The 16,942-nt window shown below is 39.6% G+C and overlaps 2 protein-coding genes across 4 annotated transcripts; both read right to left on the bottom strand.

The window, feature by feature from the left end:
• Positions 1-2,220: 2,220 nt before the first annotated feature.
• LOC136775558 (synaptic vesicular amine transporter-like) lies at positions 2,221-7,900 on the bottom strand. 2 transcript variants are annotated; one of them, XM_066730442.1, is made up of 7 exons: positions 6,572-7,900; positions 5,859-6,086; positions 4,447-4,713; positions 4,267-4,307; positions 4,060-4,206; positions 3,610-3,931; positions 2,221-2,687 (listed from the first exon to the last, which is right to left on the bottom strand). In XM_066730442.1, exons 1-7 carry the CDS (start codon positions 6,663-6,665, stop codon positions 2,467-2,469), a joined length of 1,320 nt encoding a protein of 439 aa, XP_066586539.1. In that variant the 5' UTR covers positions 6,666-7,900; the 3' UTR covers positions 2,221-2,466. The 2 variants fall into 2 exon arrangements, with proteins under 2 accessions (XP_066586539.1, XP_066586540.1); XM_066730443.1 differs by lacking the exon at positions 5,859-6,086.
• Positions 7,901-8,041: 141 nt separating this feature from the next.
• boss (bride of sevenless) lies at positions 8,042-15,173 on the bottom strand. 2 transcript variants are annotated; one of them, XM_066730441.1, is made up of 9 exons: positions 14,170-15,173; positions 12,899-13,378; positions 12,542-12,670; positions 11,878-12,366; positions 11,079-11,585; positions 9,925-10,416; positions 9,415-9,731; positions 8,952-9,203; positions 8,042-8,682 (listed from the first exon to the last, which is right to left on the bottom strand). In XM_066730441.1, the coding sequence occupies exons 2-9, from the start codon at positions 13,167-13,169 to the stop codon at positions 8,443-8,445; spliced, it is 2,697 nt and encodes an 898-aa protein (XP_066586538.1). In that variant the 5' UTR covers positions 13,170-13,378; positions 14,170-15,173; the 3' UTR covers positions 8,042-8,442. The 2 variants fall into 2 exon arrangements, with proteins under 2 accessions (XP_066586538.1, XP_066586537.1); XM_066730440.1 differs by having other exon boundaries at positions 9,415-9,755; positions 14,170-15,171.
• Positions 15,174-16,942: the final 1,769 nt, after the last annotated feature.

Raw genomic sequence — 16,942 nt, 5'->3', positions numbered from 1 at the left:
AATTGAAGTATAACTCTCTGACATGTCAAATGTACATTTTCCATTCTTTTACCATTTGACTAGTTTACGTATAGTGGTTTTTTTTTATAGAGAAATTGATAAGAAAATGACTATAGAGTGTTTTAAAGTGAAAATTGTATAAGCAGTGGGCCTACCATTATAGATTTGTCGAAACATACACGTGCTGTTGACTCTTAATTATATGTACGTAGTAGAATAGGCCCTCTTTATATAGAAATTGCAAGATAACTCGTGCATGCTTTTCAGAGTCGAAGTTTTAACACGTACTGAACTCTGAAGCATATGCAAGCAACAATCTTTTTACAAGCATCTTTTCGCTCGGAAACGTTCAGTTTGAGCGGAAATTTGTTATACTACAAGTCTTTTACCGTATTTATTATATAAATCCGACATGCGTCCATATTACAGCAGAAGCGATAGGTTTTTTCAACTTTGCACGGAATAATGTCTTATCGCACGCGCGCGCGCATCGATTAATTTAACAGTTTGTTGCAATTTAATTGCGGGAGAGTGAAAGTTTTAACGCTATAGTTATTTTTACTGCAGGTATTATACAGAGTATTTTAATTGAGGAATATACGATGAATGGAGCGAGGGTGTGCAATGCAGTGTTGGCGATACAGTTTCGGTGTTGCTATAACGCGTACATATACTACACAGTTTAATTCCTTTGGATTAATATATATATATATATATATTAAATTGGTTGGCCGTGAGGACGCGCTCGCTATATTTGGTATGAAATTTGGCTTTCGAGGGGGAGGAGAAGCCGAAGGTTCTCAACTCGAGGGGGTACGCACAGCACGTACACTATACGTCGACACTGTGGGCCGAGCGCTAGGGATTGCGCTTGCATGCGCGCCTCAGAGGTATAACGCCGAGCCGATAGTCAAGACCGTCAAGCGACTCAGCTACGTACGTACATACGTATATTGGCAATGGGAGCTACGGAGGGCGGATGGTAATTTACTTGCTTACAAGTTATAACATCGAATTACGGTTGATGTCGCTGCACGCCGGGATGCAATAATGCAGCTAATGCAATTTCTCCAGAGTATCTCCATCGATGCATGCGCGTTCAATGGAAATCGGAAAAGCTTCAAATTCAAAGTATTAACCTCCAATGCACGGACGGCTCAATTTCACCTTTTTCACCTTTCTTCACCTTATCCAGTTTCTTCATTTCTCCACATGCACAAGAAACATCATTAGTTACAACTGTTGGGCTGTTCCCTTATTGCTCTCATGCGTGCTATTGCACTCGAAACAAGTTCGTCCCTGCAAATATGGTCCGCAGTGATCAAAGTGATCTGTCGTCAGTTTTTCATCAAATATCATTCATCATTGTAATTCTCTCAGGAGTTTTGATCATATTGTTATGTGAAAACAATGGACGATGACAATTATTCCAATGATATAATCATTATTAATTAAATGACTGTTTATTATCAGATTAACTATTATTACGATGAAATTTATTATAGTATATAACATATGGGTTGTGTGGGAAGGTGCGATTGATTAATTATGATATAATTGTCGCAATAATCACTGTTAATCAATTGGAAAACCCTTCATTATGAAAATAAATTGTACTTTTGATTAAAATTATGTTAATATAGCATCGCGCAAACAGATATATTTACAATATCGACCGTCATTCTATCATTATTTTTTCAACCTTTGTTATATAACAATACAATTTTTCGTCATGAAATTAGTTAATTTAATCTCTGATAATCCATTGAGATTTTCAGTCAATGTACGGAACACGATAATATATCAGTAGAGTCGAGGGTTGGTCAAACGAACAGTCCCAAGCACAGCAGGATACAAAAGTGGCAAAATTGCCATGTCGGAGAAAAATAAGCATATTATTGCTCGAAGATGGAAAGGGAGGGACGTTCGGGTGGTTATCTCGCCGTTTCTATCTCGCTTCTGTACATATACATGCATATATTATAGATAGTATACCTCCCCGCGCGTCCCGTCCGGGCGCCCCCTTGCATCTCTTTCAGTTTTAACCAATAATGCAGGTTTGCTTGGTTTCCGACATGGTGCTTTCGGCACGTTTATCTATATGTATAGATGTCTGGAGCTTAATTTCTATCTGACGAAACCTCTATACATATATATATACACGTATATATAATAATAATAAATGAAACGAATAATACATGTATGTGCTAAATTGTTGATTCACCGGAGCCACGGAATTACAGATTAGAGTTGGCGAAAGCTGATTATTAGATTAATGCTGAAAAATAATAAAGGCTTGCTTGCAAGAAGAAAAGATTTTAATTATAGATATCTTAGAGATAAGATGTACATTGAGAGAAATTATGGTCTACGGTATCGTTCTGAATCTCATACATTATGGATAGGATTTCATTGGCTCGTCCTCGTTTCTCGATCTTGTTGAAAATTGCCTGATTGGATATTTCATTAGAGGTCATCGTCAGAGTTTTGAAATCTCTCGTATTTTGTGCCAGGTTTTTGAAAAGTCTCGTATTTCTTGGTCCCATCCTTCAGCATCGGCGAACAAGTCCTTCTCTCGATGGCCAAATAGATTAATAAAGGACAGTAGACGATATTCAATACGCCTACGATTTGCATGACCCATCGGAATCCGATCGATCTCACCATCTCTGCCCCCAAAATTGGACCTGAACCACCAAAACAATAATATAATATACAGTCGCGCAGAAAATCCTTTAAAAAAGGCATTGGTTGGTCAACTGGGGCATGCAGGACAATTTTACAAATAATCAGCTCTCTTAAATCATACAATTCCCTATTCGTGGATTAATCTTGAAAAAGCAACGTTTCCCACGTCATCTGGAAAATTCTCTATAGCTTTCCCTTTATCCCATTGTCACAAGAGAATGTAGAAAAAAAGAAAAAAAAAACTACCAGAAATTCCACAGAAAAGATTACATGTTATTTATTATTAAAAAGAAAGCTCTCGCCTCTATATACTTATAGCTATAGTCATCCCTCAATTATGAGATTAACTTAACCGTTCGCAGTTTCTAATTGCAATTTATATAGCGACATATCGAACCAATATAAATGGGCTAAATTAATTTAATTGAAAGCTTCCGTTAAAGTAAAGAAACCATTTGCTAGAAGCAATTTTTAGCGGAGCAATTTGAATGGCTTGGCAAAAACTCGTGAAAATTTGAAATTCAATTGACCGGAGGGGCATGGGCGGCCGGCTATTTGGTGCAGGGAAGCGAACACTTGGAATAAGTGTGCAGCAGGAAGCGAGCGTAACCGCGTAAATATCGTTCGTCGTCTTTGAAACGGAATTGTGGGAGCTGGGGAGGGTGACGATAGATCGAAATTAGAAAGTTGCAGGATTTGATAGGGGCAGCCTGAGAGAATATATCGATAAAAAGAATGGAGATAAGCTCTGCAGGAATCATAAGAAATAAGCCTTTAATTTTTGGATTACCAGTAAAAATATTGGCATTTGGAGAGGAAGAAGGAGAATGAATTGCAGTGTGAGCGAGCGAATATGAATTATTATTACATTAATAGAGAAGGGAGCGAGGGTTTGGCATGCAGATATTAGTAAAGGCGTACCAAGAGAGTAGGCCAGACTGACAGCCACCTGTTGAATGGAATAAACCGGACCGTAATTGCCATTTCGGTCGACCAGGCTGGCCAGCAATGGAACCAGAGCTGCATCGGCCACTCCGATTCCCAGGCCCATTCCCAAATGTGGAATGACCAATTGCGACATGCTTCCAGCCAATGGGATGAAAATGCTGCTCATGCCTACCAGCAGCATAGCCACCACTGCCACTTTGCTCCTACCATAACGATAGGCTACCATGCTGAAGAAATTAGTCCCCACCAAATATCCCAAACTATCAGGGATAAAAACCGTGCCGAGCTGCCATTTCTACAAATGTCAAAAATTCCACGATTATTTCATATCAATGTGTAGACTATGCATGAGATTAAATGTTTCTCTCGTAAGTGTCGGGCAGTTGCGACTCGATGACGATCGAGCGAATGATTGATGATTACCTTGGGTTTTACATGGCTCCGAAGCCAAATTGGCAGGCAGGGTTCCAGAATGGCCATCGGTGAGGTCGAGCACCATATAGCACCAGCAATGATCAGTATGTGACAATTCGATAGAAGATGAAGCCATTTCGTCTCCTCGTCTACGGACTAAAAGTTCGCCATGAATCGCTATTGGTAAAGGATTAGACGATTATTTTGCAACTGTACCTCTGTATTTGTCTGTATATCAAGAGTAAAAATCTGCAAACCTGGAATAACATTGAGTGTCGAAGAGAATGTATATATCGTTGTATGAGAGAAACGTATAATATATGTTATCGTTATCTTATACATATTAGTGGGTGTAAATTAAACTCTTTCGAGCTTTCTTATATATTTATCCCTTACAAATGAGAAGGACGATAAGGCAGGAGACCAGCAGGAATGGCGCCATTTTCCCTTGTAGGTCGTAGAGGACCGATCCAATAGGGTATCCGAAGAGGACGCCAAGAGCTATGCTTCCTAAGACAAAGCCCATAACCTTTGACCTTTTATCCTCTTCGGGATATTGAGAAGCCACCAATGACATTCCGGAGACACCGATGCAGGCAGATGATATACCTTGAATGCTTCTGGCCAGGAACAGTATCTCGTATGTTCGCCCAATTGCAAATACTGAAGAAGAAAAAAAAGAAAACAAATCCCATGCATTGATCCCCGTCAATTCTCATCGGTCATTCGGATCATTCGCTTTACACTATATATATATATATATATATATATATTAGGGTGGTCGTTAAAAAAAAATTTTTGGCGGATCCTTAAAAAACACTAGTATTTGATGAGAAACTACAGTGGTTGAAACCTGTGGCCTGACAAATGGAAACACGTGCCTCAATGCGATCAAATATAATTTTCGAAGAATTTTACAGTTTTTCGCAGATAACTCATTAAATATTCGATTCTATGAAAAGATGCATATAACCTTTTCTCTGAAGAATTAAATTCTACATAATAAAGATTCTATACATTTTTCTTCTATAATGTATACTAATCGAGATATTGCTGAAAAATCGATCCTCTTTATCGTTTATATATACACATTATATTGACATGCTCATATGAGTAGTTATTCTTATTTCGCTGTAGTTACACATTTTATTTCTCTTAATTTAATAAAATATGTTAATTGTACGGTAAACTAAAAATAATTATTCATATAAACATATCAATATAATGTGTATAAACGAAAAAGAGGATCGATTTTTCAGCAATATCTCGATTAGTATGCATTCTAGAAGAAAAATGTATAGAACCTTTATTATGTAGAATTTAATTCTGCAGAGAAAAGGTTATATGCATCTTTTCATAGAATCGAATATTTAATGAGTTATCTGCGAAAAACTGTAAAATTCTTCGAAAATTATATTTGATCGCAATGAGGCACGTGTTTCTATCATTTGTCAGGCCACAGGTTTCAACCACTGTAGTTTCTCATCAAATACTAGTGGTTTTAGGGGATCCGTCAAAATTTTTTTTTTAATGACTACCCTAATATATATATATGTATATATATTTGTTGCGTCTTTTGGCTAAATGATCATTTTAACACCAAGAGTATTATCAATGTTGATTAACTTTTGTATCTTTTTCTACGCACGTATACATGATAATGTATATGGCGCGATGAAGCTGCTTTTCCATTATTATTGGTATGCACGAGAGTTTTGTCATATACCAATGTATATAGGTATAATAATTGAAATATGCTATTTGTTGGTCGAGTGTATGAATATTGATTGGTTCATGGGGTGACTTACAAAGTGCTGATACGAGAAGGCAGAGATTGCCGAGGAAAAGGGGCTTGACGTATCCCAGGGTGCCCGTGATGGTACCCACCGCTGGGTTTAGGATTAGCTGCACCAGAGCTTTCGAGCTTAATAGCAGACCTACCCGTCCATTCTCGTCATCCCCACAGCTTGTACTCCCATTCCCATCCCCGTTCCCGTTCCCATCCAGGGTGCAAAGATAATCGGGAATAATTGGCACTACAAACATTTTCCACTCCTTTCATTCTCCAGAACGATATTACCAAACGTAAATTCAAAGGCCAACAATTATGTGTAATATACTTCCGAGGAAACTTATTGACAAACAAACAATATATCATATCTTTGTATTTTTTTATAAATAATTCTATACACATACATCTATGTGGGTTGTCAGATTCTAATTCTCCTACATATGTATATGTATCACCAAGTAAATCTAATTTTCAATCAAACATATTTATATTGCCAAAATTTTATTATTTATTTAAATCCTTATCAGAATCCATATTTTTTTTATTTTTATCAACTGTGTATGTATATATAACTTCAACTCAATTGATAATTCGAAAACAAACAATCTATGTTCAAGGGAGTTGGCTAGCTCGATAATTCTAATGCTAGTCTCATAACTATTAGAGTCAATATATCAAACAATTTCGGCCATTCTTAGCGCAGAAGATTTGAAATATTTTCTTCCTTACCAACCACGGTCAGAAGAATGTTATCCAAGAAAAGACTGAGATACACCACCGTAACTATTATCATTCGACAAACATCCGAACTAAAAACTGTCATTTTTAAATAAAATTTCTCATTATCCACGGGTTTAAATTAATATTTATTCTCAAAGCATCGCGTTAAAAATTCTCCTTTAGATTTTCCCCCAATTTCTTTTTATATATATGTATATATAATTGATAGTTTTTAAAAATGGTCAAACTAAAAAGTGACCTTTACGAGTTGATCGCATTACAAAAGTAGCCCCGAAAAAGTTAATCTTTTATTTCTTAATACTTCCATTATTGTGCCAAAATTCGACTTCTCTCTCTCTCTCTCTCTCTCTCTCTCTCTCTCTCTCTCTCTCTCTCTCTCAAAATCAATTGATACTCTCGATTGTTAACACGTTCTGCCAAGTTGCTGTCACTAATTTACATCGAGCATGATTATTATTGCGATCGAAAAGAAGCGATAAAAAATTGTAAAGTTAGAGAAATGGATGGCTGGATCGGAGATTGTTGGTTTTGATTGTTATTATTGTTGTTTATCGTGGTCTCTGAATTACTGGAGGATGGTGCGATTGAAATGAGAAGTAGCAACGTGACTGGAACAGCTAGGAGTTCCGGTGGAGCTTTTATAGCTTTGAAAGCTCTTGCTTGCGCAGAAGGTTTTTCACGCAGGACGAGGTCCGGATGGCGCAGAGCTTTTCACGAGCCGATGCACTTTTCGATTTATCTCCATTTTGCAAGCTTATCAAAGGCCGCCAGACTCTCTTTTACTTGTGATTTTCCCCCAGAGCCTCATCGTCTGGAAGGAAGCGCAAGAAGAAGGCCTTCCAACCTTCGATTTATATACCCTTTTAAATTATATTTTATCTCCACGAAAGTATATCAAATTCGCTCGACTAATAAACAAGCGGCTCTTATTGTTATAGCTGGTGTCGAGAGAATAAAAACTCTTTTTATAAATATGTATCATGTTAGAGAAGAGAGAAGAGAGAGAGGAAATCCCCTGCGTGCATTTAACGCGAATTTGAAGAATTAATTGCAGAGTGTAAAAGAAGAATGTGGAGGATTCGCGTTGTGTATGCACATGTACTCGCGAGCAAGGGACGATGCTTGCGCCGAATGTAAAATATTTTATTGACTGATGGATTACGGTTCTCGGATTCCCTTGGGCACTGGGAGAAACCGAGTGTACTCGTTTCTGTTCTTTGTTTCGTGCGGTGAGATTCAGAGAGAGAGAGAGAGAGAGAGAGAACACCATCGATATTCCCTCAGAGTACACACCTGCGTCCCGATTGCAAAATTACGATAGACCATAATGCAATTTCTACGAGAACACGTCAAATTGATTCTACACTGCGCAACAACTCCTTTCTCCACAGTTTCTAACGAGAACACCAATCTATTACATATCGCTCTAAATTCATCATTAACAAACCACACGATTCGCACATTTTACTTCTATATATAATATATATATATTATTTTTTAATCATTTATACATTTGTCCCAATTACAAATTTTAATCGATTCGCTCGCTCTGTACGCTGATTCAATTCGTGCAGCTATAAACTTTATAATATATAGATGCATGCACTTTGGATAATAAGTTGTACAAGTTTGGTGAACGGCTTTTTCGATTGTCCCCCAAGTTCCTTCTTCTCGACGTTAAATGTACACTTTGTAATATAAAAAGGAGAGAAAAATTTGACGTTGATAAGCTTGACGAACGATTTGGAGTATCGAGAGACTGCACGCGTGTGTGTTTGCTTTTCCTCTCTGCTTCTGCTTTCATGGCATCGTGTCCTATATAGCTATCCTCCTGCGAGTATGACAAGTTGGCGAAGAATTTAGAATCTGGTAACCCTGGATAGGTTGTCCTCTTCCACTTCTTTTATGGGTTTCTCCATTGGCCCCAGCTTGGGGCTCGGTGACCTGGAAGGATAACTCTCATCCCGTGTCCGGCGATTTGGCGAGAGCCTTCCCTCCACGTATACATCAGTTTCGATACAATCCTTTTCAGCTACAACTACCCTTCTTCTCCTTTTGCTTCGTGGCCTTGCGTGTTCCGACCTTGGACCGGGACTATTCTAAAATCAATCACACTTGACTCCTACTTTTCCACTTTTCCACTTTTCATCATTTCAAACTGCCAAAATGATAAAAAATTACTCAAATTTCTTAAATTTTACAGCTCAACTCCATAAAAGATTATTAAATGGGAGAGAGAGAGAGAGAGAGAGAGAGAAAGATTAAATAGATCTGTATCTATATTCTCTTAATGCATTCACATTGGAGACTATAGAGAAAAATTTATATAAAGGGTTTAGAAATATTAATGTTTTTCGAGTATACTGACGTCGGCATCTTCAATCCTGACGCGAGGTGTCATGTAGTAGGGGGAATTTTCCATTTCCTTCATTTCCGCGTTGTAGCCATAATTATTATATCCTGGTGATCTTCGAGGATCCGGACTTGGAGCCCTTCTGGGATATCTACTTTCCGGACTTGCACTGCCATAATAGTTTGGGTAAACCGGAGGAACTCGAAGGCTCGATATGTTAACCGTGCCTGGTCTTCCTGGATGAATGTAGTCGTAATAAGGTCGATACTGCGCAATATTTATATATACATATATTAAAGAAAATAAATAACACTATAACATTAAAGTTAGCTATAAAACTATACATTTTTATAGCAGCGTTGGATAAAGTGAAAATGTGCAATTGTGGAAGGCGAAAGAAAAGAGAGAGAGAGAGAGAGAGAGAGAAATGGATGGAAAGAATATACATATGTACCAGCTGTCGTTGCAGCTCTCTCACCTGTCTGGCAACGGCGTTGATTCTGTGATCGAGGCCATAATCCGCAGGATCAATGGTATATTTACTGATCCTGCTCCTAGTCAAGGACGCTGTCATAAAATAAGTCCTTGGAATAAGAACGCCTATGATGATGAGGTAACTGGTAGCGACTATTCCAGAACAGACGACAAGATCGCGAACATTCGGCTCCATCAGAATGAAACAAGTCAACCAAACAGTCCACGCTATTAGGAGAGCAATTGCAGTAGCGAAAAAGCATTTTCCCTCGTAGTAATTTCGTTGCAATTGAGCGATAAAGCAGCACACCGCGAAGAAGCCTATCAGCAGAAATATGTCGTAACCTTTGCAATGGAAAAAGTACAATTGAATTATTAATTCATACTTGTATGACCTTTGCATGTCCATCGAGTCGATGTGTTTAATGAGATGCATGGAAGCTTATCGGGGGAATTTATTCCAATTGCGGCGCTCTTATGTGCTCCGCGCCTTATCGTACATGTATATACTTACTCAGCAGAGCAATGTAGAGCATACTTCTCAGAGTGCTGGCGGAATCTGGCGAGGCAAGGGCAAAGTAAGTGATGGATATGGCGAGCTGGACTCCCAGCATGAAAAAGATCATTAAACTGAGCAAGTAGCCGTTGATGTGTGTGCTGAATACGCCTTCGGTGGAGAATGCGAGAAAAATCGCCCTGGCCATCATTATGGAAAAGTCGAGACCGAAGGCCAAAGTGGTGACGAGGATCTTCCGGGAGTTGAGGTGCTCCGAGCCAAAATAATCATCCTCCATGCAAAATGGCAGCACCGTTTGCAGAGTGAACATTGTCGAGAGGATCAGGACGATCGTTAATATTGGACTCCCATCCAGTATGCTACTCTCCAGCAAGTAACGATATAGGATAAAGAGCAGAATCATCGTACAGGCCAAAGTACCACAAGCCTCTATCGTCAGGAGAATTGGGACCCAATTTCCTGCCTTGAGGACACCCTTCTCCAATATCCCTGCCAAGACAAAATTTCACACTTTCTTTAATTAACTTTAATATTTATGGAAATTAATATATAAGGCTTCTCGATGTCGTTCGTACTACAACGTTCCAATGTATAAGGTATATACATACTTGAACATTAAAATAAGCAATCAAAGCTCCTCCCTTTGATTGATATTCATTTATATATATATATATATATATATATATATATATAGTGCAGTCAAGAGCCAGTCCACTTTATATTTATAGGAGCCGATCGTTATTCTTCACAGCGAGTGTCAATTTAGCGTGGAACTAGCATGAATATATATATATATATCGCGGTACTACGAAATTTTCTCGCAGTCGTAATTTCACAGTACTAAAAGTGTGGAATGGATAGTAGGCTAAAAATCTTGATGGCCTGAGTGATAATAACAGCTTTATAGCGCATACATGCATGGTTAGAGCTGTGGAATTAAAGGACGAGAGTCGATAGGTACGTATATATAGAGTCGCGGGAACGCCGAGATGCTGCAATTGGACCGATTTACATTGTAATATTGAAAATAGCGAATAGTCGTTGGAAAAATTTGGATAATTAGCAGTTTTAAAGGATGAGAATGAAAATGAGGCGAATATATATATAGATATATATGTATATGTTATCGAGTTGCATGGGAATGAAATAACCTGAGAGGAGATTGGATCGTTGCCAGAGAAAGTTGTCGCACTTGGCGCAGTTGTTGATTAGTTTGTTGATGCAGAGTCTAGGCATTTTGGGTAGCCTCTGATCGGGGATCGGTCCAAGTTTCGAGGGTTCCAGGCCGAAGGTGGCAACTTGGACGTATGCTTCCTTATCCTTGGGCCCCAGCCTCATGCCAACTCGATATTTGATCCTGCGGTGTTTGGGCAGTGTGCGAAGGTTCTCGTATACTTGCTGCTTCCTCAGCTCCTGCATGCCGCGTGGATTGAAACGCGGTAGGGTGCAGTTGGACTCCTGGGGACAGGCTCTAAGCTGAAGATCCTGCAGGTGTCCGGCCAATTGGAGGATCGCCTTGCCAATTCCCAGCACGTGCGGTGAGCGTATCACCGAGCTCGACGCTATTTCCGCCAAATTATCCAGTCTGCCCAACTCCTGCAGGACATCAAAGTCGAATGGAACTGCGTTAATAATGTAGGACCCTGGAGGCACCAGCTCTGCAAATTAATTGGTCATCCAGTTATTTCATTCGAGCCAGCGCACCCACACCGCACTCGATCCCACCCCCCCCCCCCCCCACTCCTTTTTCCTATATATATATATATATATAATATCCTCGCAAACTCCAAAATAATTCTATATATGTAATCGTTAAATCAATGTAAACACCTGTGCAATAATTATATTACTTCAATTAGTGCATGGATATATGTGTCTACTGCAAAAGTGTTTACATTTTATGACCGAAGAAATTGCACGTAGAAAAGATAAGATATTTGATTAACGAACCATCGACATTGGAGCCATCGATGTCCAAAACGACCCATGTTTTCCGAGGTCCGTCGATCTTCTCACCCCCCTTGATCCAACGTGCGATGTCCTGCCGAGTGCCGATCAGGCCAATAACAGCCTCCGTCACGTTACGATCTATCCGAGAGACGTCTCCGGCACTTTTCACGCAGATCCCAGCCTCCTTGCTGCCAAGCATGAAATAATCTAGAATCTCTTGGGTAGTGGCCATCGCCAAATCGACTCTTTCGAATCTCGTGCTGAGAAATTGCACCAACAAATTAACGAGGGCCCTCGACATATCCTCGTCCTTGTACAAACTTATCGAATGGACGCTGGAATTTCGCAAAGGTTCCAAAATTCCTCGATAATCCCACGGTGCTAATACTCCAAGGTCATAGTACTCGACACATTCGGATTCCACCGATAGTCGTAGAGTTTCCTTGTACACTCTCAACGGGTCGTTACACGTGTCGTAAATCTTTAAACCTGTGACAGTTGAGAAAGAGAGAGAGAGAGAGAGAGAAAGAAGCGTCGCTATTAATTTGCTCTTACCCTATATGTATATAATGGCCCAAGGCCTACACTCGACATTCTTAGATTAAATCGACCGTAAAAAGTTTTCTAATTAAAAAATTGTTAATTAATAGAAGAAAAGTCTGACCTAGCGTAAGCCCAGGTAGGTAATCCTGCTTGTTCAAGGTCTCTGCGACGTACAAAGCTGTAAAGATCTTTTCATATCCTTGAATGGAGGAATCGTTGCAATTTGGTCCACTATTGGCATCCACGAAGACTGCGGTACAGCGGAAAGAGAATGATTTTTTTCTCTATACTATATTGTTTTGTTACATGTATATGTGACGCGGTGTGCAAGGGGGATTCGAAGTAAGGTAGAGAGAGAGAGAGAGAGAGAGAGATAGGAAGAAAAGATAAGGATATACGCATGACGTATAGAGTTAGAGGTCGATGGGGAATGATGAAAATGATAATGCATCTAAAATGTATATATACATATATATACCAGATAAAATAACGTTGCCAGGATATTCGAGAAGCGAATAACTCTCGGAACATAAAGTTTGAGGATGCTCGAGAGGTGTCGGTGTTACCAGCTGCAGACTAAAGTCAAGGATGAGCAGGAGGAGCGCGACCTTGGCTAACATTTTAGCTTCCTTTTGCTCGGAAAGCAGCGGTCTCAGAAGGGAAAGACGCTGCTCGTCGACCAGGAGAGCACGTTCCGACAATAAGTTAGCTGTTGCAGCGAGTGGCAGTGGTGGCAATGGTGGCAACATCCGAAACAACGATGATCCGACGACAGTTTAACATTTCTACCATATCGTATATACTTGCATGTATATCATCGAGCTTCGCACTCGCCGCCCACGCAATTTAATTTTCACTGCCTTTGCTTTTCAACACGTCACTTGGCTCAGCCTCCATATTTCTCGCTTTTTATCCCCCTATATAGCTCCTATTCTTCCACTTGTTTTTATTCTTCTCTCTAGAAAAACAGTTTACTCAATTTTCTCTTCCTTTCCCGTTAATATATATATATATATATATATAATAAATATCTATGATGTATCATGAGAAATCCACGTCCGTTTGTCAAAGCTGCAGCTATAGGGAGAGAGAGAGAGAGAGAGATAGAGAAATTTGTCGTTGTGATGGCCACCGCGCTCTCTCTCTCTCTCTCTCTCTCTCCCACGTATATTAATTTTCATCTTATGCATCGATTGGCGCGTGACTGGGAGCACTGTAGGAGCTAGCTTATGGCAATTGCGACGGAACACGCTCGGTTTACTTCCTCTTTACGATTATCGCCCCGCGGAAGCTTAAAATCCCGGCCGCCCGCTCGTCCCTTTCAGCCGTTTCACCCCCGAGCCAGGATAGTTCCGTGCTATTTTCCCGCCTACTATAAGCGAGCGCTATTTCCAGCCAAGCGAATCATTAGAGAATTTCCACTGCTGCTGCTGACTTAACTTTAATGAAGAAGCGCATTAATTGGAAGAGAGACCACTAAATCTCTTTAACCTTTCTAATCAACCACTCTCCATCCACGCTTTTATTAGTACAACATTTCTACAAAGCCTCTAAATTTCCTTATTGCGCGCAAACAATTTACTCATTTATTCCAATTAAATCGAACGCGTAATTAATTGCAGGTTATATCCGCGACGCACGACTGACATATCCCTCACAAGTTTCCCATAATGATAATATTAATCACCTTATACTTTCCCTATCGTGTACTTTGTATATATACGTATATGCATGCATCTATATACTTACCAACTTTATTAACAGGTTTGTCAAATTGATTCAATCTTAATTTTCATCACTCGGCTCACTCGCGTCTATATTGAGTTTTCCTCGAAACTCGCTCACAAATCGGTTCAATTGTCTTCAAAAGGAAAAGAAAAATAATTACATACACCTTATAATAGAAGCATCGATCGATTGCTTTTTCTATAAAGGTCCACTCTCAATGACTTTTCTACGTAATAATAATGCAGTGTATATGTATATAGAGATAACTTTAAGAGGTGAGACTTTATTTTGGAGCAAACTGTGGCAGTATATATCGCCTGCAGGTCCGCGAAATCTGCCGTTGGTCAATTGTTGCAATAATTGTGCATGGCTGGAGAATGGAATAATTCCTATGACACAAGTTTCAACCGATATGAATGGTATAGAAGCATCTTTTAAACTGCGCCAAGTTGTCCATTGGGGAAGCCATACTTCTCCTAGCCCGACTCCCCGTCTAAACGAATTATAGACGCAGTCACGTTGTATTCCGCAGCCATTTAAGACTGCATGGGTGAGATTTCATTGACAGCGCCAGTGTAGTCCTCCTTTTCTTAATGCCAATTGAATTAGGTGAATCGCTGCATGACAATGACACACTTGAACATCTTTTTCACTATAGCTGTATAATTGATCGATCGATCCCATTTCTTTTTTAACCAAGTAATCGTTAGCTCCATCCTCTCTTGCTTATATATGTATAAGTATATGTATACCTGCCTTAAAAATCTCATTAAATATTAACAACTAATATATTACTCCCTCGCATCGACTCGAGTGCTCGAGCAATTATATGTCAATGAAAGCATTAAAAATATTCCTTAATCCGTGTCATCTCTTCAACTTAACAACTTGTAAGGTAATACATCTTCGTCTGTTGCATTCTTTCGAGTTCTCTCATTAAATTGGTAATGAAATAATGGAAAAGAATAAATTCACCGTGTATCTCGAGAGGAAACTGAAAAATTTCCTTCAAATTTCGTCGATGACCGGAGAAATTTAAATATTTAGTTAGTAAACATCCGAATATAGATATATTTATTTAAATTAATTGGCCAGAATATGATATTGTAGAGAATTTAGTTTGAAGAGTCGCGCGCGATCCTCATAATCTACTTTTATTCGCGAGGAACATATGCATGGGGTTAAGCCTTGCATGGGAGTATTGCTTACCGCATGGTCCGCACGAGAGAGAAAGTCTATCCTGATCTAGGCTAGAATTGTTCCGATGAATAGGAAATTATAAGTCGAGCCATATCTGGTATTGCCATTTGGCATCTTTTCTGCCTCGATAAATGCCAAGTTTCTTTTTCACAAACTGTTGTTGGTGCTGTATAAACATTTATTTATGCCACTTGAACGTTACATTAATCGATTATTATAGTAATTGTTAAGTAGAATTCCCTCCTCTAAAAATATCTACATATCACTCTGAGGAGAATATCTCAATGTATATATTAACTATACATGTATAGGAGATGTCTCGACTATATGTTATACATATATTGGTAATATGAAGCTAGAAGTGAGAGCTAGACGATATCCACGTGTTATTTTATAATATTCAATGAAAACGCGTACACACAGAAGGATAGGATAACAACAACTATTCGACAATTCCTAAAATATTTGAATTTCACAGTGCTCCAGGCTAGGCCAAGCCTTCTTACGAGGAAGCGTACTAAACTTCCTAGATCATTTTCATCACATTTTTCTTTATAGAATTCATTTAAAAAACTCTACGTAATACACACGAATATTTCTAGATTAAAACTTTTATTCCACGCTTTTAAATGTTGCAGCAAAGTAAATGCTCCCTCGCGTTGAATGATGAATAATCCTAGATAATTAGACGTCTATCATAAGATATCCGTTGAAAAAAATTGTACCATGAAACAGCACTCTCGATTAATTCAATCCTAGACGACAATTTTTCCAACTATTATTTGTGAAAAGAGAGAGAATGAAATGGACAAGAAATTAAGTATAGGTAATTTTGAAAAAAAGAATAAGCGAGGAGGATCGGTGAGTGAATGAGAGAGTGCGAGTGAGAGAGCGTGAGAGAGAGAGAGAGAGAGAGAGAGAGAGAGAGGGAGCGACATCAGTCGATACTGCAGGCAGATCTAGGCTAGAGGAAGCGTGAGGAGGCCGGGGGAGGTAAAGGCATCATCGGAGGTTATAAACCGGGTTATTTTGCGATCCTAGAAGAAAATTTCCTAGACAATCGGATCCGTCTATGGTGGTATGTACGTGCGTCTGTTGGCAATCGTAAGGTGGAGGAATAAGGCAGAGAGTATCGGGTCAACGTCTATAAATTCGGTCCTAGACTCCAAAACTTGAGATTCCGTAGGCGGCTGTTATGAAGCAAACGGAGGTGGCACGCGTTCGCCCGCTCGAGCAGTCGCAGCGCAGCCTGCTGCGCCTGGTTAGTGTGTGTGTGTGTGTGTGTGTGTAGTATAGTACGTCGAGCGAGCGAGGCCGTGAATAGGCTCGCGCTCGACGGTTGCCCCCCCCCCCCTCCCCCCCTTAACTCCCCGCGATCGTGCAGTAAGTTGTATGTACATACCATACCACCGGCAGGCAAACACCGTGCGCGTATAGTCCGTCCGTAGCGGTATACCGGCATCGGCGCGCGGAGGCGCTCCACTCAAATTTAGAAAGCGAAAGTTCCAATGTCGTAACGGGAGATCAGAAACGAGCTGGAGCCACACTGTGACAAAATTCTCAAGGTTTTCGCCCGGCCCGCACTCGCTTGATT

Source organism: Prorops nasuta, unplaced genomic scaffold, assembly GCF_024137725.1.
Source record: "Prorops nasuta isolate Cenicafe-Biocafe unplaced genomic scaffold, Cenicafe_Pnas_1.2 PNAS00008, whole genome shotgun sequence".
Classification (NCBI taxonomy): Eukaryota; Metazoa; Arthropoda; class Insecta; order Hymenoptera; family Bethylidae; genus Prorops; species Prorops nasuta.
Note: the sequence above shows the minus strand (reverse complement) of the source record. Positions and strands in the feature narration are given on the sequence as shown.

What these genes read in the sequence shown, in the direction of transcription:
- LOC136775558 (XM_066730442.1), bottom strand. Translation starts at nt 6,665, where the DNA reads ATGACAGTTTTTAGTTCGGATGTTTGTCGAATGATAATAGTTACGGTG. An exon ending in CATTCTTCTGACCGTGGTTG is followed by an intron (nt 6,087 to 6,571) that starts GTAAGGAAGAAA and finishes AAATGTTTGTAG; the next exon opens with TGCCAATTATTCCCGATTAT. An exon ending in ATATACAGACAAATACAGAG is followed by an intron (nt 4,207 to 4,266) that starts GTACAGTTGCAA and finishes GCGAACTTTTAG; the next exon opens with TCCGTAGACGAGGAGACGAA.
- boss (XM_066730440.1), bottom strand. Translation starts at nt 13,169, where the DNA reads ATGTTGCCACCATTGCCACCACTGCCACTCGCTGCAACAGCTAACTTA. An exon ending in TGGCAACGTTATTTTATCTG is followed by an intron (nt 12,671 to 12,898) that starts GTATATATATGT and finishes GCTGTACCGCAG; the next exon opens with TCTTCGTGGATGCCAATAGT. An exon ending in ACGATCCAATCTCCTCTCAG is followed by an intron (nt 10,417 to 11,078) that starts GTTATTTCATTC and finishes TTGTCTTGGCAG; the next exon opens with GGATATTGGAGAAGGGTGTC.